Source organism: Periplaneta americana, chromosome 4 (assembly GCF_040183065.1).
Source record: "Periplaneta americana isolate PAMFEO1 chromosome 4, P.americana_PAMFEO1_priV1, whole genome shotgun sequence".
NCBI lineage: Eukaryota > Metazoa > Arthropoda > Insecta > Blattodea > Blattidae > Periplaneta > Periplaneta americana.
In genome coordinates, this window is record NC_091120.1 from 203,168,361 (window position 1) to 203,191,376 (window position 23,016).

General features: G+C 36.3%; 2 protein-coding genes across 8 annotated transcripts in view; one reads left to right on the forward strand and one right to left on the reverse strand.

The window, feature by feature from the left end:
* Positions 1 to 22,514, forward strand: part of kst (spectrin beta chain, non-erythrocytic 5 kst) — a 383,292-nt gene extending 360,778 nt beyond the window's left edge. For 6 of the 7 annotated variants that reach the window (XM_069824777.1, XM_069824771.1, XM_069824773.1 and 3 more), the window contains 7 exons: positions 1,001 to 1,139; positions 3,591 to 3,729; positions 7,321 to 7,585; positions 10,834 to 10,962; positions 16,760 to 16,900; positions 20,279 to 20,319; positions 22,232 to 22,514. In XM_069824777.1, the coding sequence (XP_069680878.1) occupies positions 1,001 to 1,139; positions 3,591 to 3,729; positions 7,321 to 7,585; positions 10,834 to 10,962; positions 16,760 to 16,900; positions 20,279 to 20,319; positions 22,232 to 22,438 (1,061 nt within the window). In that variant the 3' untranslated portion in view covers positions 22,439 to 22,514. The remainder of the gene's footprint in view (positions 1 to 1,000; positions 1,140 to 3,590; positions 3,730 to 7,320; positions 7,586 to 10,833; positions 10,963 to 16,759; positions 16,901 to 20,278; positions 20,320 to 22,231) is intronic. The other variant, XM_069824774.1, reaches the window with a different exon arrangement.
* The window catches only part of LOC138698647 (uncharacterized), a 34,900-nt gene continuing 33,964 nt past the window's right edge, over positions 22,081 to 23,016 (reverse strand). The window contains exon 8 of the mRNA XM_069824779.1: positions 22,081 to 22,432. Coding sequence (XP_069680880.1) covers positions 22,425 to 22,432 — 8 coding nt within the window. The 3' untranslated portion in view covers positions 22,081 to 22,424. The remainder of the gene's footprint in view (positions 22,433 to 23,016) is intronic.

Here is a 23,016-nt window from a genome sequence, read left to right on the forward strand (position 1 = left end):
AACTTTTATTCCTATAATTTTGGAAGTATACTTGAGATTTTTATTTTTATAATTTTGGAAATAAATTTGAAACATTTATTCTTATAATTTTGGAAGTATACTTGAGTTTTCTATTTTTATAATTTTGAAAGTAAATTCGAAACTTTTATTCTTATAATTTTGGAAATAAATTTTAAACTTTTATTGCAGTAATTTTGGAAATAAATTCGAAACTTTTATTCCTATAATTTTGGAAATAAATTTGAAAGTTTTATTTTTGTAATTTTGGAAGTATACATGAGATTTCATCCTTAAAATTTTGGAAATAAATTCAGAACTTTTATTCTTATAATTCTGGAAATAAACTTGAAACTTTTATTCTTATAATTGTGGAAGTATACTTGAGATTTTTATTCATATAATTTTGGAAATAAATTCGAAACTTTTGAAATAAATTTGAAACTTTTATTCCTATAATTTTGGAAGTATACTTGAGATTTTTATTCTTATAATTTTGGAAATAAATTCGAAACTTATATTCTTATACTTTTGGAAATAAATTCGAAACTTTTATTCTTATAATTTTGGAAATAAATTTGAAACTTTTATTCCTATAATTTTGGAAGTATACTTGAGATTTTTAGTCTTATAATTTTGGAAATAAATTTGAGGCTTTTACTCTTATGATTTTGGGAGTTTTATTCTTGTAATATAGAAAATAAAGTTGAGGATTTTATTCTTCGAAGTTCGAGAATTTGAGGCTTTCATTCTTACAATTTTGGAAATAAAGTTTTTGCTTTTATTGTTTTAATTTTGGGAATTTAAATCTTTTATTCCTATGATTTTGGAAGTATATTTGAGACTCTTATTCTTATAATTTTGGAAATAAATATGAGGCCTTTTTGTTTTAATCGTTCTGCAAATGAAGTTGAGGTTTTTATTTTTATAATTTTAGGATTAAAGCAAGATGTGTATTATGATTTCCAGTGAGGTCGTTTTCATTGCTGTTTTTGTGTTGCAGTGCTGTGTGGACAGCTGCTTTGCTTCTTCAGGGACCATGAAGATTTCCTGGCAAGCAAGGCTGCCACTTCACCCATCAGTGTGTTCAAGGCCCGATGTGAGAAAGCCGAGGACTACACCAAACGCAAACACGTGTTCAGGTAGCTCATACATATTTATTGCTGAACGTACAACTACCAAGAAATGGTGTAGTTCTAATAAATTTCTTTTAAATGAAAGTAAAACTGCATCTTTGTTGTTTAGTAGTACAGTCATGGAAAATAATAATTTTAAACTTCTTGGTATTACTGTGGACAGCACACTTACTTGGGCAGACCATGTTGAGTCTGTTTGTAAAAAATTGTCAAGAGTAATATTTCTTCTGCGAAATTTGAAAATGTATGTTCCGAAGAATTACATTAGAGTTGTCTATTTTTCTTATTTTCATAGTATACTTCCTTATGGACTACTTTTATGGGGTAATAGTTCTTATACTAATAAGGTACTTATGTTACAAGAAAGCTATTAGAATTATAACTAATTCATCAATGAAGGCACACTGCAGACCGTTATTTGTAAATGAAAAAATTATGACTGTAACATCACTGTATATTTATCAAGGCCTAAATTTCGTCAAAGAAAATTCACATATGTTGACACATAGGAATGATGTTCATACGAGGCCTGTCTAAAAAGTATCCGACCTTTAGCCAGAAAAAAATATTTCAAATACCTGACGGGGTTGGGACCCTAATCCCCTTCAAAGTAGGCCCCTTATGCTTGCACACACTTAGCCCACCGATCCTTCCACTGCCGGAAACATCTCTGGAAGTCTTCTTTTGGAATGGTGTTCAGCTCCGTCGTCGCGTTCCGCATTATCTCTTCTCTACTCTCAAAACGGGATCCTTTCAGTGGTGTCTTCAATTTTGGAAACAACTAGAAGTCGCAAGGAGCCAGGTCTGGAGAGTAGGGAGGTTGGCGAACGGTTGTAATTCCATGTTTGGCCAAGAAAGTGTGGATCAATTGGGATGAATGTGCGGGGGCGTTGTCGTGATGCAAGTGCCAGTTGTTCGCCATCCACATGTCTGGTCTTTTGCACCAAACTGCATCACGGAGTCGCCGGAGAACATCGTGATAGTACTCCTTTGTCACCGTTTGTCCTTCCGGTGCGTATTCGTGATGCACAATTCCACGGACATCAAAGAAAACAGCATCACCTTGATTTTGCTTCGCACCTGCAGCGCTTTCTTCGGCCTTGGAGACTCGGGATGCTTCCATTGCGACGATTGTCTTTTTGTTTCTGGGTCGTACCCGTACACCCATGATTCATCTCCAGTTATCACGGTGTTCAGAAACCCAGGATCAGTGTTGGCGGTGTCCAGAAGGTCCTGTGCAACGTCATGACGGAGGTCTTTTTGTTTCGGGGACAACAACTTGGGCACGAATTTCGCAGCCACTCGGTTCATGTTCAAATCATCACGCAAAATTGCATGTGCAGAATCTTTACTCACTCCAACCTCTTCGGCAATCTCCTGCATGGTCAAACAACGATCTGCCATCACCAAATTTCGCACCCTCTCAACAACAGCTGCACTCCGAGCAGTTTGGGGCCTGCCACAACGCTGCTCACTCTCCGCTGATGTGCGGCCATCTTTGAATCGGTTGAACCACTACTTAATTTGTGTTACACCCATCGCATCTTCCCCAAACACCTGCTGAATCTTACGAATTGTTTGACTTTGAGAATCACCAAGCTTTTGACAAAATTTGATGCAGTATCTTTGCTCAATTCGTTCAGTCATCTTGCGAGAAAACTAAATCCGACAAACACTTAGAACAGCACCTTACTTGGCGACCACCAGCCAGTGACTGGCACAAGCGAATGCGGTGAAAAAATTCAAGCATGCGCATTACGGTTCCTCCTTCCACCGTGCACAGTGGCGCCGCCTTAGAATCACTACTTTGCGCGGGAAAATTTAAGGTCGGATACTTTTTAGACAGGCCTCGTATATACCAGAAACCGTGACTTTTTTGACATACCTAAGTGTAGCCTAACCAAAACAATGAATAATTATTTTATTATGTCTTTAAAAATAGCAAATAAATTTCCGAGATATCTTTTTGGAAAGGAAGTCTTTTAACAGACTTGTCTCTGGTTGGTTAATCAACAAACCATTTTATGAAATTAATTAGTTTTTTAATGTCAACGTTGTTGAGAGTTTTTGAATTAATTTTATTGTTTTGTTGTTTACTTTTTATTAGTGACTTTGTCAATTGCACTATGTTGTGTGCTCTGACTGTACAATTCTGAATATACTGAATATACTCAAATAGTTCTACTTTATGCATTTGTACTATTGTTTATGTAGTTGGTGCCTGAAGTCATTAGTTCATCATGGGTTTGGCTCCTAATAATTATGTAGTCAAGTCACATATTCAGAAATATATGACTGTGACTGAGACTTCAGATCATCTGCATTTATGAAGTCTAAATGGATAAAGTTAATTGGCGTCAAGTGCTTGACAACTTGAAGTTTCGCTCCTTTTTGAAGTCTAGATCTGATATCCTTATTCCATCACTATAAAGTCTGTGGTCTAAACTATGTTGACAGGCTGTGTTGCACTGATGGGTCGGAGTTTCTGTTCTTGGCCGCTACAGAGCGTGAGATGGAAGACTGGGTCAACAAGATCTCCTTCCATGCGAAACTGCCACCCAGCCTGCAGCTGCTCAGCTATGACGACTCTCACAAGGTGAGCCATGTGGCTTAAAGTAGGAAGACTCTGCATTGAATGCGTGCCCTTTGGTCTGTAGTCAGTCATTCTAGAGAGCGTTCGCCTACGAGTGAGGCCAGGAAAACGGCATATACTGATATGCCGCTTTGTGCGCGCAGTTGTTGAGACACGCTCGACAATCAAGGACATCAAGGTCGACAAGTTATCAGTTGTGAGCCAGATGTTGCAGTATTTAACACGTACAGTGCAGTTTCTTGACACAGTTGCTTAAATATTCAGCGTTGTGTAAAATTTGTTAACAATGCAAAACGCAAAATTCACGCTTGAACAGAGAGTTTTTATGTATGATGCATATGTGAAAACAGAGTCATGTAGAGAGGTGCGTAGGCAATTTGAAGTGAAATATCCGGGTGCTCCAAATCAGGGTAGAGAAACTGTTAGACGTCTTGTTAACAAATTAAGGACAACAGGGTCAATAAATGCCACCCTAAGCGAAAACAAAGAGTATTGACGGAAGAAAAAAATTGATGAAATCAGTGCATCATTTACACGCTCTCCTAATAAATCTCTAAGACGTGTTTCACAGGCAGTTAGTGTTTCAAAACCATCAGTCTTTACTGCTGCTAAACTTTTAAAATTAAAATTCTACTGAGTATAGTATAGAAAGCGGAAGCTTACGGATAGACGATTCCCGCAAGCGACACCGCAGGCAGGCCGCTTTCCTGGCCCCACCCGTAGGCGAACGCTCTGTACTAAGCTATCCTGACTCATGAGTATGGAATTAACTGATTGATAAACAATCAACTATATTTCTTTAATAATGGAGGAAATGACATATTGTTGCCTTCACACTTTTTTGTAACAGAATACTGACGGTTTTTGAGTCAGTGATGAGTAGAGAAAGGAAGTTCATGCATATGCATATTTGTTCTATATCGTTGTGTGAATATGCTGAAAGATTATCTACATGAATCACAAATTTCTGAATACAATGATATTACTTTTATTCTGCATAAAAGTGCATATTTTGCTTTTATTTATAAAAGCATCATATTTTAACATTTATGGAGGGAAACTGCATATTATGTATGTTTATTTGTCTTTCCCTCATTTTTAAAAGTGTGTAACCTCGTAAACACGACTAATTCATGTTTATGAATTTTGAACGTAACGATGACGCCCTCATAGGGAGCCTTTCAAGTTAGCAATGGGTATTCCTTTTCTGCAGTCTTTAGCAGATTTCGATAGAACAATATCCAGTTTAACATCAGTTTCAGGAAATGTAGGAGATAAAGTGAACCAGAAAACAGCAAATATTCTTTCCAAAAACCGTGGCTATTATCAACTTAAAGAAATTCAAGATATTCTCGAAGGAAAAACACCCCAAAAACCAACAAAATTTTCTATAGAACAGCTCACAGCTTTTGTCCGAGCCCCTCTTACTTCTCGTGACGTAGAACGAAGTTTTTCGCGCTACAAAGCTATGCTGAGAGACGACAGGCGAAGAAGACAACAGAAAACATACGTCACTGCTTAGTAGTGAACTGTAACAGCATAAATGGAGCATTCAGCAATGAGGCAAGCACTTCAAAATCCATGGACTAAACGTAAGTTACCTACACCTCATTATTCTGTTAAAATAATCTCAGACTGATAATGCATATTTTGTAGCATATTTATCTATTTTTACGGCATAAATGCATATATATTCTTCACTGTTTAGGGCATGAACTTCCTTTCCCTAATAATGAGTAGTATGTGGAGAATGGGCAAAAAGTCTCGCTACACCTGTTATGGTATATTTGTTAATTATGAATGAAACTGTACCTTTTTATACATTTAGAACGCCAGTGTGAGTTCCACCATAATCACATGCGGAGGATTGTGCTAAATTTCTTGAGAAAAAGTGGAGATTCTCGTTAGCCCAGAAAATGATGTTCAGATTTCGTGAACTGTGGTAAATGGCGCATTCGTCAATGAAGAGAACTTCTTTCTGCCTCACACGTGTTGAAAATGTTCGCATGAACAAGGCAGTCTGACGTCTGTCCGAATCCCTGTCTGATAATTCATTGATTGTTGATTACGGTACTAGTAACTTGGTAGCACGTTTTCGTGTTGATTTCATTGGCGATCGATCCACAGAGTCTGCGACTGCAACACCAGTTTCTCGCTGAGTGGACGGTCTCCCACTTTGTTTCGCTTCTTTAACACATCCCACGCTGAAAACTTTCCTCTCCCACTTCAGCGAGTTACGAAACCAATCCTGAGATCCTGCACAATGTTACTTATGTTTTTTCTTTTTTTTTTTTCTGGTACGTGACTGCTTGTGGACCCACACAGAAGCCATAAATCCCTCCAAACTGAAAATGCTCGTATCTACATTTTTAAGTTTTATATGATATGATATGATATGATATGATATGATATGATATGATATGATATGATATGATATGATATGATGTATGATATGATATGATATATGATATATTATAGGATATGATATGATATATGATATGATATGATATATGGTATGATATGATATATGATATGATATGATATCATACGATATCATATGATATCATGTATGATATGATATATTTCTCAAAATCTTCGGTCCTGCTGGCCCTTCACATTTCTGTATTCGGGCCAGCATTCCCTTACTTGCACTATTTACAACTTTAAACAAGACGTATTTTGACACTTGAAGCTTGTTCTTGCTATGTCTTTCATGTCCCTTCACTTTCACTTGACCATCCTTTTACTTTATCCACTACTATTCTACTTCCCTTCTCTTATTCTCAGTTCCCTTGAAAATCATTCCTACCTTCATAACTAACTCAATACTTTAAATAACAATACATATAATTTATTTAATATATAAGACCTAACCCTTGTTGACTATTTCACTAAAAATTTGGACTGTTATTATATTCACTGTCTAGACTCTTCTCACACAACACATTAGCGCTCGTATCCTAATAACATTGCTTTCACTTTATTTATAACACTATTTAACACTGAAAAAAGTACAACAGTTCACTTCCATTATCCATTACCTAACTAACCTACTATTATTTCAGCCCACTGATGCATCATTTCCTCAGATTATAGACAGGTTTTCTCCACTATTGCTCCTTCTTTTCTCACTCCTGGCACGCTTTACACACTCACTACTTCCTCTTCTATTCCCCGCACTTATTTCGCTTCCTCGTTCACCCGTCTCTTCTTTCGTCGGTTCAGCATTCCTCTCTCTCCCCTTCTCCCTTTCTCCACTTCTTTTTCAGTTTTATAATGACAGGGAATTAACATATTATGATTTTGTTATGGTTTCCCTATGGGTCCACCAGATGTCTCCTGTCATGCCCACACCTCGGAATACGTCTGCCAGATGTCTCCTGTCTGTCATCATACCAGTATCACCGACACAGTTTTTATGAACATATTTATTTGAAAGGCAAAAAAAAAAAAAAAAAAAAATGTAGTGGGAGTTTTCCAGATTTTTTTTTTTTAATTGTCTGTGGATGGCATTCCCCTGTTCACAAGATTATCAGCTCTTTCGCTGTGATGTGTGAAGTTGGCAAGTCTGTGCAGTGAGCACTGCTGTTGCAGAGCCCTGGTGGAGGGGAGCGTTTGCCAGCCCCCGGGGGTGATGCACGGGATGCTGGAGAAGATGCCAGCTCCATGTCCAGCCGGGGCTCGTCGCCGGAGCCCCCCACACAGACGCAGCTGCTGCAGCAGTACCACGAGGCGCGCCAGCAACAGATGCAGGCAGGGGAGAAGCCCCCCATACCACCACGGGGGGCGCCGCCACCCATTCCAACGCGGTCCCCCAGCACTGAGGCTGTTACCCTGAGGAACAAGAGCCCTGCGGCTGGTGAGTGTGGAACTGTGAGAACATTGTATTAAGTTCTGATATATGCACAAGTTTATCATCACGGGTCATTAGATCTGTTCCGATTTCAGACCATCGTTTCCTAGGTCTGCTCATATCTTGGCTTCTTCTTGGTTTTTGAAAGACATGTTGGTTCAGAAAAATGTGAATACAATTAATAATTATATATAATAAATTTAAGTTTGGTCACATACCAGAAGAATGGAATATAGCACTAATTACTCCCATTTTTAAAAAAGGGAACAGGAAGAATTGTGAAAATTACAGAGGGATTAGCCTTCTTAACTCAGGCTATAAAATATATGCCAAGATTATCTCTCAAAGACTAAAGAAAATTGCAGAAGTGCTATTAGCAGAAGAACAGAGTGGGTTCCGCAAAAACAGATCATGTATTGATAATATCTTCGCCATAACGCAGATTATAGAAAAACATGTCGAATTTAATATTCCCACATATATGGCTTTCATAGACTTTGAGAAAGCATTTGATATGATTAGCAGAACAAAATTATGGATGATATTAAAAAAGAAAGGAATTCCTGAGCATCTAATAAGGGTGATACAAAGTATGTACAAAAATACAAAAATCAAAATGAATATCAACAAGATTACCACCAACTTGCGAGAAGTTAACCAAGGGGTCAGACAAGGGTGTCCCTTATCACCTACTCTTTTTAATTTGTACCTAGACGAAGCCGTAAGAGAATGGCAGAACAATTTAAAAACACATTATTTTATAGATAATATCATTTTAGATTACTTACTTTTCGCAGACGACCAGTTGGTGTTGGCTGATTCTGAAGACAACCTACAGAGAGCAGTCCATCTGTTGAGAATTGTTGCTAATAACTACAATCTAAAAATATCACACAGGAAAACTAAAGTATTTGGCTTCTGCGGAAATAATACAATAAGAACTAAAATTGTAATAGAGGATAAGATGATTGAACAAGTAAATTCTTTTACTTACCTTGGATGCGATCTCTCTTACATATCCTCCACAGACGTAGAAAACAAGTTAAATAAATTTTGAAGACTTATTGGTACAATTAAACGTACACTCATAAATAAAGTCGACAGAAAAACTGTACTCAAATTTTACAAGACACTGGCAATTCCGACATTGTTATATGGTTCAGAAACGTGGATTCTGACTAGAGCCCAACAGAGGAGAATTGAGGCCGCTGAGATGAGACTCTTAAGGCCACTAGCAGGATTTAGACTACAGGACCATAAGAGAAACGAAGATATACGTCGAGAACTGAATATCGAGAGTGTAATAACTATAATTGAAACATATAGAAATAATTGGTACGGCCATATAACAAGAATGCCCAACGACAGGATACCTTTCAGAACATGGTGTTATAGACCTACACGAAGAAGACGAGTGGGAAGACCAAAGAGACGTTGGAGAGACCAGTTTGATGGATAAAATTCTGGAGGCGGAACAGGCCATCGGCCTAAACCTTGAAGTTATTGATGATGATGATGATGATGATGGTGATATAATAAATTTTCAGTCAAATACACTTTTCAATTTGTGAGGTGAGATAATCTGTTACATCACAATATTTAATGCAAGGTCACTAATATTTTCGACTTTAAAAAGTCATCTTCAGGTGCATGAGATGCAAACAATTTTAAAATTAGGTGATAAGTTGATTTAACAATTAATATAGTGAGTAATGCACGTGCTGGCATTTACAATTATATAAGTTTCGTGCCTCTTGAGGTAAACTGTACATGGTAAAGCTGAACACTGATACTAGATTCTCGTATATATAAAACAAGGAAAGGGCACAACATGATATTAACCTTATACAATTAAAGACTAAGTATTCTCATTAGATCGTATCATTAAAATTAAATTAAAATTAAATTTGTACAGTTTGATATTAACTATGTTAAAATGTTAAATATAATGTATAAATTTAAAAAGGGTTGGAAAAAGCTGTGATGCAAATGCTGTTGGTAGCAGTCTAAAACATGTAACGTCGGGTGAAACATGCCTCCTTGTCTGGATGCAAACACTGAACAACTATACAAATATGGCATTCACCACGACGAATCAGACTGCGTGCTCTCCTACCAACAGCATTCCACATATTCCTTGAAATTTTGCTATCTTATTCGTTATAACACTGTCATAATCAAATGAGATATCTTGGGTGATTAAAATGGTTTACTTGTGCTCACGTTGATTATTGAAATAATGCCGTGGCTAATGAGAAAGACAGGCTATGGTACGAATCAGAGTCACATGATTATCTGGATCTAGTCATGGCCATCTTGACAATTGCCTATTGTATTGTATTGTATTGTATTGTATTTATTAACATTCCATGGTATTCATACATGCTTACAGCTAGAATATGGAACAAGTCAAAAAACTTAATACTATTATAAAGTCTTAATTTATAGTCACAGTCTAGATGAAATATATACAGACGAGATTTACAATATAGTCTACTAGTACAACACAAAGTTTTAGTACTGTATCAATTTCATGAAGCGTTGTTGAATGTCATGAATTCACCTACAGAATAGAAGGCGTGAGAAATTAGATACTTCTTTAATTTGGCCCTAAATAATTTTATGTTTTGAGTTTCATTTTTTATATCGATAGGGAGGCTATAAAAATTTTTACTGCCATATAACGCACTCCTTTTTGATAGCACGATGGACTTGCTGATGGAGTATGAAAGTCATTTTTTGATGCGTATTTATGCTATGAACTGTTGAATTAGTTACAAAGTTTTCACGATTACATACGAGGAAGTTTATTAATGAAAAGATATACTGGCAAGCCATGGGCATTATTTGTAGTTTTTTTTTTTAAATGATTCTACACGATTCCCTAGATTTGGCGCCTACTATTATTCTAATTACTCTTTTTTGTAGTAGGAATATACTGTTACTATCTGTGGAATTTCCCCAGAATATTATTCCAAAACTCATTACCGAGTGGAAGTATGCAAAGTACATTATTTTTAAGGTATTGATATTTACTATATCTTGCATAGATCTAATAGCAAAACAAGCTGAATTTAGTTTGGGGGTAATTTCTTTAATATGATTTTTCCAATTTAACACATTATCGATATAAATACATGTTCAAAGTTCAAAAAAAAAAAAAAAAAAATGCTATGTTGAACTCATGTTAAACTTGTTCAATGTTGGCCATGTTATGACTAAGAATGTGACGTCAGCACTTTCCATGTGCACAGGTGGAGATATGCGCCCTCTTTCTTACCAACCGGTCTCCCACGGAGGTACTATGCCCCACCAGAACGGTGTTCCACCTCCTGATGCGTCTAACTGGAGACGCAGCCACATGGAACTCGGCCAGCAGCAAGGTTCGTATTGGATTGTTGTAACGTGTTTGTAAGTCAGGGAGCATGTGCAGCATGACTCATCAATACTGTAGTTTCACTTTGGTGGCCATTTCTGACCAAAGAATGAATTTAATCTTATATAAATAAAAAATCGACATTGAACCATTAAAATTAAAAGAAGGAAAAAAAGTCCTTTTTATATTTAATCCATATGAGTAATAGAGTAAAATTTGATACAAAGCTACTGATTAGTTGCATTTCAGTATTTCTTTGCAGCATCCTTAATATTTTGTGAAGTTTTACTCTTTCATTCATTGATTTATTTTATTCCATAGATCTTACATGAGCAATGAAGCTTTAAGATGTGGAACAAGTCAAAATTTTACAATATTACAATTACAATTTTTACAAATTTTTACAGTTTTACAATTTAGTAATTTTCTACAATTTTTACAGTTTTGTGCAATTTTTTACAATATTTTGGCGAGATGTAGTGAGATGAGGTGAGGTCCGAGGATTCGCCGAAAGATTACCCGGCATTTGCCTTTTGGTTGGGGAAAATCTCGGAAAAACCCAACCAGGTAATCTAATCAAAGGGGTTGATGCCGAAGACTCGTCATAGACCATCCGGCTTCAGTCCCACGGCTGGGGAGAACCTCGGTTTGTTTCATAATGAAGCCATTAAAACTTTCACGTCATATAAATGAAGAAAACTTACATAACCAATTTTAATAATTTGGTGTCTCTTATATTTGTTTCACAGTTTGTCAGTATGGTTTTAATACCACATTGAAACTACGAAAAACCACAGGGGGTGTCTAATATGTAACCAAACAATTATGATGAATGTGGTAAATGGAAATAAACCCACTAGTATAACATGTGCAGACATACCCTAAAGACTGAATAATTTAATATTTATGCATTTTCAGATTACATAAAAAAAATTATAAAATAAAAACTAAAATTTAATATTGCTACCAGTTAAGAGTGCGGGCGGCCGGGTAGCTCAGTTGTAGAGCAGCTGGCTACGGACTGGAAGGTCCGGGGTTCGATCCCAGGTGGTAACAGGATTTTTTCTCGTTGCCAAACTCTCAGAACGGCCCCGAGGTTCACTCAGCCTCCTATAAAATTGAGTACCGGGTCTTTCCTGGGGGTAAAGGCGGTCAGAGCGTGGTACCAACCACACCACCTCATTCTAGTCCGAGGTCATGGAAAGCATGGGGCTCTATCTCCATGCCCTCCAAGTGCCTTCATGGCATGTTACGAGGATACCTTTATCTTTACCTTTTACCAGTTAAGGGTGCTTAATTCACTACATTATGCAAATACTTAATGAGTAATAGTAATATACGTTACATGAGCGGTATGTTGACGTTTTCATGTTCGAGGAAAAGATTGAAAAAGCGAAACGTAGTTGAGCTTTTTTAATTTCCGAGAACATGAAAACAAACATACCGCTCATGTATCGTACATTATTTTGTGCGAAGATCGTTTATTACGTACCTGAAAGACGAATTTCTAATTAGTTGCAATGAAATCTCCATGTTGGTTTCCGTTTAATGACGGCAACTTCGGAAAACCAAAATATCTTTCTTCAACATTGTTGCTATAAAATGTTTTCTGTGTTTACTATACTCCAGCAGGCCGTGATATACGTCTGTCTTTTTTTCCCCCAGTCTATAAATGCGAACTTAAAACAAACGGTAAGCTTATGTAATGATTTATTTTTCATTTTAATATTTTAACAATATTATTTATATAACATATTGCAGTAATAACATCGGCATCTGGAATCTTGTTGATTTTTTTCACGGCTTCCTTAATGTTACTTGTATCAGGAATGCAATAAGTTTCGTGGAGTAGTAGACTTTACTTAATTTTTGCAAATATTTAAAAACAATAATTAACATTGCAATTTAGGTGAAATTGCAGTGGTAAGTTTCCAATTTATAATTATTACTATGTTAAACATCTCTAAAAATAATATGTTAAAAGCCTAAAGCAGTAAAATGAATGTCGCGCTTAAGCGGTAAGAAGAGGGAAATTGTTATGTGTGTTACGTTGGGAATACTGAATGTGGTATTTCACACTTACCGCGTATTGGTTCTGTGCGGAAAACAAGCAAATACGCACGATCTCGCACAAAATATGTTTGTGTCTGGGTTATGTAGGTCCACCAAAACAAAATACGAACTTTTAAGGGGTCTGTAACTCTCAAAAGTTTGGGAACCCCTGCTATATGCAGTTCCAGAATGTTGGAGATGTTAAGTTCCAGTACATGGTGAAACACCTGGAAATAAATTTCTGGAAGCAATATCTTTGAAGATATTTTGTATTTCCAGAAGTCCGAAAAGAGGGCTTATTGTTTAATGCAAAAATCTGTAGTTAAGTTCGCTATGTTTGTCGAAATACCACACTTACAAAACAGTGGTGTTCTTCTTTGGGGTATTTCTGCACCTGGGATGGAATGGGTGTCAAGTTTCCGTTAAACCAATTAACATTGTATAAAAAATATTTACTTTACAGTTCATGCTCCAGGTGACGCTGCAAATTGTATGAAAGTATGTACATTTAAGTTGACAGTCGTTTTGTCGTCTTCCTCAAAACTTACTGCCTGTAAACCTCGTTAAAAGAAGAACCCATTGGCACTCAGAGTTATAGTTGGGAGAATTAAAACTACTTCACCAATTAACAGCTTTAGTAGAGAGAAACTGTGATGGCATTGTTGAAGCAGCTATTCGAGCCCCTCCAGTTAAATAATATCCAAACTGCCAGAAGTTCAGTGATAGCTGGTTCTGTTTCTTGGCAAAGTCGAACATTTTCGTCTCTCTAAGTGTCCCAGTGTAGTGCATGCGCAGGAAAGTGAAGTTGCAGGCTAATGGCTAATGGGTTGCATAACTACGTAATTAGGACACCAAAATACAATCTGATGAAACTTTGACGCCTCACAGCGCCCAAACCATGAATTTCCAGACATGGGTTTCCTCTTGAAAAATGATCAGTGTACTGTCCTGTCCAACATACTAAGCGTTGTCGGTGTTGTTTCTATACACCCTGTATATGCAAATACATGAACTTCGTGGCTCTAGTTATAAGATTGGTAGAACTGATTGTGGTCCTTTTGTAACAGATAGAGGAAGCGCAAAGAAAGCTTGCCCATTTGACTGGTGCGCAGAGAACGATATTCGGTCCTCGTGTCACAATGCTCGTTACAGGGCTGCTATGAATCACCTAATGCTGATTACAGGGCACATTCGAAAGCGCGGTCTTGAGCTGTTCGTATCGTGGAGTGTTGCTGTGCAGAGTGGGTAGAAGCCAGCGTGTGCGTGCATATTCTGCGTTTTATCCCAGATATCAGGAGTTTTGTGTAGTTCAAAGTGTGTTTGTTACATAACAGAGTTCTGTATAACATTCTATGTACTTAACAATGCCCCCCTTTTGGCTCTAAATTAGGAAGTGCTAATAAAACGTTACACAGTCAAACTAGGGAATTATTTATAACGTTCATAAATGTATGAAAAACGAAACAGGCCCCGGTCGTAACATAAGGAGTATATACAGATTAAAATAAACCGACCATAGTACCCTAGTTATCGGAACATTTTAATAAAATCACATAGTATTAGTGTTTTATTACAACTTCAAATATCAATTATTACATATTCATTTTGTATGAAGTCTTGCCCACCTCATTGAATACTACACGGCTGTTATGAAATAGCCAATATGTATTATTACTATTTAATACGGGAAAAATTCGTACCGGCACCGGGAATCGAATCCAGGACCTCTCAGCTGAATTTTTCTCGTATTAAATAGTAATAATAAATTATTACACGATTACATATTTCTTATAATATCTTTGTCATTTCATTCAGTGATTTTATATGCAAAAAAATTCGTGCTTCTGTATTTTCAACAATTAGATATTTCTTGTAATATCTTTGTCATTTCATTCAGTGATTTTAAATGTAAAAAAATTCGTGCTTCTATATTTTCAACAATTAGATATTTCTTGTAACATCTTTGTCATTTCATTCAGTGATTTTATATGTAAAAAAATTCGTGCTTCTGTATTTTCAACAATTACATATTTCTTGTACGGTAACATCTTTGTCATTTCATTCAGTGATTTTATATGTAAAAAAATTCGTGCTTCTGTATTTTCAACAATTACATATTTCTTGTAACATCTTTGTCATTTCATTCAGTGATTTTATATGTAAAAAAAATCGTGTTTCTGTATTTTCAACGATTACATATTTCTTGTAACATCCTTGTCATTTCATTCAGTGATTTTATATGTAAAAATATTCGTGCTTCTGTATTTTCAACAATTACATATTTCTTATAACATCTTTGTCATTTCATTCAGTGATTTTATATGTAAAAAATCGTGTTTCTGTATTTTCAACAATTACATATTTCTTGTAACATCTTTGTCATTTCATTCAGTGATTTCATATGTAAAAAAATCGTGCTTCTGTATTTTCAACAATTACATTAAAGTAACTCAATTTGTTAGCACAACCATAAAGCACCTAATAGATGCTATAGAGTTACCAACAACGAAAAAAAAAAAAGAAAAAGAAAAACAATTACATATTTCTTATAACATCTTTGCCATTTCATTCAGTGTTTTTGTATGTAAAAAAATTCGTGCTTCTGTATTTTCAACAATTACATATTTCTTGTAACATCTTTGTCATTTCATTCAGTGATTTTATATGCAAAAAAAAAAAAAAAAATTCGTGCTTCTGTATTTTCAACAATTACATATTTCTTGTAACATCTTTGTCATTTCATTCAGTGATTTTATATGCAAAAAAAAAAAAAAAAATTCGTGGTTCTGTATTTTCAACAATTACATATTTCTTATAACATCTTTGTCATTTCATTCAGTGATTTTATATGTAAAAAATTCGTGCTTCTGTATTTTCAACAATTACATTTTTCTTATAACATCTTTGTCATTTCATTCAGTGATTTTATATGTAAAAAAAAAAAATCTTGTTTCTGTATTTTCAACAATTACATATTTCTTGTAACATCTTTGTCATTTCATTCAGTGATTTTATATGCAAAAAAAAAAAAAAAAATTCGTGGTTCTGTATTTTCAACAATTACATATTTCTTATAACATCTTTGTCATTTCATTCAGTGATTTTATATGTAAAAAATTCGTGCTTCTGTATTTTCAACAATTACATTTTTGTTATAACATCTTTGTCATTTCATTCAGTGATTTTATATGTAAAAAAAAAATCGTGTTTCTGTATTTTCAACAATTACATATTCCTTATAATATTTTTGCCATTTCATTCAATGATTTTATATGTAAGAAAATCGTGCTTCTGTATTTTCAACAATGTTATGTTATTAGTTACTCTGCAACAAGGTTTAGGTTACGTTACGCTGTGATAAATCTCGCTCGAAACATCAAGCCAGCAGACAACTGAGAACTATCGACAGTTTGCCAATCGAATCGAAGCGAGGTTGAGTGCACCCGAACGTTTCCGAAAGTTCGCGCAGCTTTCCGTGGCAAGCTCTTCTTGCGTCTACTCTACTATTCCGATATTTTCTTGCAGAGAATTAGGAAATCAAGATAAAAGTTAATTAGTATAGGCAGCATGTGGGATCACACCTCGGATCTTCTGAATAAATGTTAACTCCACCATGCAATATATAAGCTGTTAAAAATATTGTGAAGTGCCTTGTTAGCTGGATACTGAGTGTTCGATCCTTGCTGCTGTGCCACTGCTTCAGTAGTTGTGCGCGTCCGCTTGTGTGATTGCCCACGTATGTCTTTGTGTAGAAGTGCCCCCGCCCCTGCCGTCCTCCGCACCCCCCCACAGGCCCCGCACAGGCGGGGCAGAGCACTGGGGACCGCAGCAGCAGCAGCAACAGCAGCCACAGCAGCTCGAGCAGCAGGCCAACCTGTACCAGCACCACCAGGGTCAGTAGCCCCCCTCCGCATGTCCGTTGTACATAGCATACTGGCCTAACAAGCTAACCACTGGCACTGCGGCTCAGGGAACAACAACACTGCATCTGTCTACATTTTCTTCTTCTCGAGCATCACACGACTACACGCACTGTGATCTTCATATTTTTAGTATCTTTGACAGGACCATCATAGTCTGTTTCATTTACTTCCCCCCCCCCCATTATCTCCAACTCATTTCTTATCAATTCATCATTATCTCTCTTATTCATTGGTTTGCTCAAGAGTGTGTAGAAAATACTCTTAAAGCACTAAAGCTGTGCCTTCTATGCCCAAGGTTGCGGGTTCGATCCTGGGCCAGGTCGATGGCATTTAAGTGTGCTTAAATCCGACAGGCTTATGTCAGTAGATTTACTGGCATGTAAAAGAACTCCTGCGGGACAAAATTCCGGCACATCCGGCGACGCTGATATAACCTCTGCAATTGCGAGTGCCGTTAAATAAAACATATCACTAAAGCTGTGGTTTGTTTACGGTGATTATCACCGGGTGCACATCACTAGTGATTGTCGCCTGGAGTTGCTAGCAGTTAAAATGAACGTGTACGGTTTCTTTACAGCGATGATCGCCAATGTAGATCGTTGGACGCGACGCAGATCGCTGGAGGTTGCTTCTGAAGCTAATTCAGGACGCACATCGCTGCATACATGTTCAATAATCGATATTTAGAGAAGGCCATGTAGAAATATTGAATCGAGATATGGCAGCAAAACAAATGAGAATTGACAGCGATGTACGCTGATAAAGAAACCACTTCCTGACGACCATCGCCAGCGTTTATAATCGCCAGCGATGTGCATCCCGCGATGATTGCCATAAACAAACCGTAGCTTTAAACCTGTTAGTTTGAGCCATTTCATCTCATTGTTTAGGATTCAGTAAGCAAACTAGAGTCTTAAGCTTAAACTTTCATAGATTCATTGGTAAGATCATCATCATCGTCATCATCATCATCATCATCGTCATCATCAACAACTATGGATTCATACCATTGTTTTATATGTCACCCCAGAAATTGTTTTACTTATGGTTTCATTTCATACTTTGCTTCTTGTACTTAAGGTCAGCCATTCTGGCGTTGTGATTTCTCCATCCTGGCTCTATTAGCTGAGTACATAACTGATTCATTTTTTCTTTCTCTTGAAAGTTGTATGGTTCACGTGAATCTCATTTGGCTGGCTCTTGTTCTCTTCTCTTCTCTTACTTTCTAATCCCAAGCCTCGCTGCCATTTTGTTTTCCCAATTGTGTCCTTTTAATCTTATATGTATTGGTTAATTTAATCTGCTCTTTTCAATCTTAATAAGTCTGAGTCAAAGGGCAGTTCACAAGATATTGACATCTAACTTCGTCATCTTATTCATGTCATTGGAGCAATAAAAGAAGGTTTCCTTCCTTCCTCCATCATCTACACTTGGATTAACAGTGATGTACATGATATAGATTCTCTTCAAGCAATAGTGACATCGCTATACTTGCGACCAAATCTAAACCCTTTCTATTTCATAAAAACAAATTCATGGGTTTCAGTGAAGAATTCAACCTATGTAGACAAAACAGCCATGGAACAGATTTTTCTTTGAGCACAATCTTTCATCTGCCATTGGTCCATTATCATGTCTAATGTCTTTGGATTCACTGAACAGAAGAAAACTAACCTAACATAACCTAACCTAATCTAACCTAACCTAACTGTAAGTAATCCCAATCTGTAAGTTGATGTTTCTATGCATGACATGTAGCATGTGGGCAAAAAGTATGCGACAGGAATGCTTGGTTGTGGAGCCACTTACCTTAAGTTGGAGAGTGTTAGTGCTTGCAGTGTAAACAGTGTGTGGGTGGTAAATTTCTGTTATGAATGTTCTTGTTGGAATATACTCTGCATATGCGCTTGTGTGTGTCTTGCATTGAAACCTTAAAATGTATGACCATATACAGTTTTTCTTGAGAACATAATGGGCACTGCACACAGTATAAACAGATATTAAGCTGATCTTTTGTTTTTAGCTTTGACTATAATTTGGTAAGCAGTCACTTATGCCAGTTCTTCCACTGGAACCCACCATGAACTTACAGTACACAACAAAATGGCAAATTTATATTCCGCCCATGTTTTTGCCAAGTTACTTTTTATCAGGTAAACTTTCATGATTAATAGTGCCTTCAGTATCCTTTGTAACTTCACATAATTCTCTAAAATTAAATGATATAACTCGTATATATGTGAATTTCGATAAAGCTTTATTTATCTGGTTACTATGGTAACTGCGATATGTTTTAATAGTGAGCTTGCTTTCACACGCATATTATTTAATTATGATGATATTGCACATTGTATTGACTTTCGAAAGTATTCAATTCAATTCATATTTCTGCATCAGTGGATTATTCACACTTTTTACTCTGACTTGCTGTACGTACCAGTAAATGCCCTTTTCCTGAGTAACAATCTAGGAAGCACTGATGTGTTATTGTTGCACAGCTGTAGAGAGTTGTCTCATTAATATAACACGGACATGCAAATTATTATTATTCGATAAATATCAGAGACATCAAACTGTAGTTTGTTATTCACTAACACCAAAATGAGTTGAATACATAGTCGAATAGTGAAAAATAACAGCCTTTAAAAATATGTAGTTCTGAAAACTAGTCTGTGTATAATTGTTATACAGTGATGCCATTTAAAGTGCTAGCGAAAGTTATGCATTTGTTCTAGTTGTTGTTTCAGTCCAGAGTATTAAGATTCGTCTTATGGAATAACAGCAGCACTGTAGTTTACTTTCAGAAGTTGTACTGTATTATGTTGCTGTTTGCATTCAGATTTTTTTAGTATTAATGATGGCAAGTCTGAAATCCTACCACTAAGCAAGAGTTATCGTACATTGTTTGACAATTAATCTGTAAGACATGTAAGAAGAGCCTATTCCGCAAAAATGGCCTACTCTGTTGTCTGTGTTTCCCAAAGAGAAGCTATAAGGAAATTGTAAAATTTAGAGAAGTGTGACCAAACAGGAAATGATGTGTGGTCACTAAGGTGAGAAATTTTATGAGATGCTAACCAGATTTACCTAAAATAGTCTCTCAAAATCGTAGCTTAACAGAGCAATTGAAACGTATATTATAAGGGCAGACATTTAAATTATTTCTGTACAAGAATGTACGTAGAAGAGACATTAAGGAATGTCTTAAAATAATAACTGTGACAAGAGGAGAGTATGTCTGACTGCTTTCAACATCATGAGGAAGCCAAGTTCATCCAGTAATTACGCCTTGGACTTTGGCTCTTTTCGTCATAGTCTGTTACTAATTGCAGAATGTTTGTGTTACAGCTTACATGAATGTGGGGGCCCCAGCACAGATGCGACAACCGGTGAGTATCAAAATAGCATTGCTGTTTTTTTCATGTTGAAATTATTTGTCTACTATCGTGCAATGGGAGTGTTCAATACTCTAAATCTACTGGAGTTAGGATCGATTCCTTGGAAGGCAAGTTTTCTCTGTAACATACGTAGGTGATTATGCAGAATTTGAAAACAAAATAAGAGAGGAGGTCTAGTTGTACATTATGCTATTAAAGTCATGAAAGAGTGACTGTTTTAAGCTATATGTACTACACAACATAAGCTATATATTATGTACACGTCTTGAGAATGCCACTGTGGCATTTTTTTACCACAATCTTGGTAATTATTTATATATATGAGTAAAATTAATCAGTGATGACAATATAATAATTTAAAATTCTTTCTTATATTTTTTATGCCCCATGCCGTGGCATCGTGGTCTAAGACACCATGCCTGGAATTGCGTTATGGAATGAGTATGAGTGCTTATTTGAATCCTCGTGGGAAAGGAAATTTCTCATGAAATTTCGGCCAGTGTATGAGACTGGTGCTCATGATGAATTTGGGGAGCTACAACAGGTAGCAAAATCCAGTTACAAAAGCCAGCTATAATGGCTGGGGGTTATTGTGCTGAAGGACCTGCCTCTAGAACAAGAAACTATGAATGGAAATAAGCTTTTTGATACGTCCCTTAGTTTTGAGCCGTAAGTAATGTCATTAATTTCAGGAAGTTATTCTTTGAGCTATTTCAAACAAAAAAGTTAAATACAGTTTTGCTCGTTCTTGCTTTCTTTTCGAGATAAAAATTGTTTTATATGAATCATTTCATAGCGTGTTTTGGGAAAGCCATTGATTTAATTCCCAATATGCTCAGTCAGTTTAAGAGAGCAGTGTATTATGATGATAACTGATTGAAATAATTTTAGTTTTGTCCTTAAAATATGCAGAAATGTCATCCGAACAAATGTAAATTTTCGTTCTGCAAAGCAATTTTACAATGTTACATTTATTCAGGTCAAATGTATAACCCCCTTGAAATTAATGACATTGCTTATGGTTCAGCATGAATAGACATAAATGGATAAATAAATCCATAGAAGAATAAAAAATGGATGAATAATGAGTAAATAAATTGCCGATAACTCATCATTATCTTTTTATTCGTCACAGTTTAGACCATTTAGTTTGTTTGAACTTTAAGAAGTTTTTATTTGATCTAGCCATCACGATACAGAACTTCTCTGGATCTGTACTATTGGTTTACAATTGAAGACCTCAGAACAATAAGTGGGTTATCGACCAAATGTGGCATTTTCGGATTTTCAAACTTTCTTACTATTCCCGCCTCATAGAATCAGAATCTGTCATTGGTTCACTCATAAACCCATTTGTAGTATTAGAAATTGAAGTTCATGTAATATGCTGTACCAAAAAATAAAGTGAATAGAAACTTTGTTTTTTCTCTCCTGCAAAGTTGCCTTTTGGTTCATAATCCACTTATTGTACTGAGATCTTCAATTTAGAGATAGTTTTGGAAACCTGTTTTCTGGCATATATTATAAAATGCTGAAACCAGTCTTTTAGTTAGTGCTTGTGGTGTTCGTAATGCTATCAAGGGACATTAAAATTAGTAGACTATCTTATATTATTTGTAGAGTATGAGAAGGCATTTGATAGGGTTTCCAGGAACAAATTATGGTCTATTGTGAAAAATACGGGAGTTTTCCAACTTACTGTGTCAGTAACACTAAGACTATAAAAATATTACTACAGTGTTAATAAATAAATAGATTTAGTAATAATTTAATATTTACATTTATAAACAAGGAATATTTCTGTTGAGTGCATGGTTGCTGCAATGAATCTGTACACAGGTAATAGGAAACTATTCAGTTTTATTGAACGTGTGTTTGAAGTACATCGTGCGGTATGTTGCAGGGACGAGAGGTGCGACCGAGCTCCCTGCCCCCGTACGTAGCGCCCCCGTCCGCAGGCGTCGGGCTGGAGGGCGTGCAGCGCCACATGCCGCCGGGTGAGAGCTCATCAGAGAGCGAGCAGCAGGCGCCACCCGGCCGCAAGGACAAGGACAAGCGTTCGAGTGTGCTGAGCAACCTGTTCCGTAAGAAGCGGGCTACTCACCTGTAACATTGTGTGTACCATAGCAGTTAGCAGGATAGCATTTCTAGGTGAATGATGTACAATAAACATATCTTATACTGGACTCTGTCTTTCATTCATTGTGAATACACATATGGCATTATCATTGATTACTTCAGTACTGGATTTATGTAGTGAAATGTCAGATTAATAAACGAGGTTACTGTTTACTTGATGGGACCTATGCGTTACCATGGAAACACAACCTATACCTGCTTATAAACCTACAAGACGTACATATACTGGCCTGTGAACAGAATCAGCTGTTTGCTGCATCTACCCTGCTATCCAATAAATAATTTTGAGTTATTTTATAAGTTCTCTGCAGAACCTTTTAGATTCCACTATTTATCTTCTGACGGTCTTACTAATAAAAACTCTATATACAGACGTTTAACTGTCTCATACCTATACAATGAGTAGCTCGTTTATAAGTCGTGTGTAAATTCCTTACTAATAATCACTACATACGTCGTGTATAACAGTACAACTGTTACACAGCTACGTCATAGTTTCGTCATTACTTCGTTACGAAAGGTAATAGAATATCTGAGGTTCTCTACTGG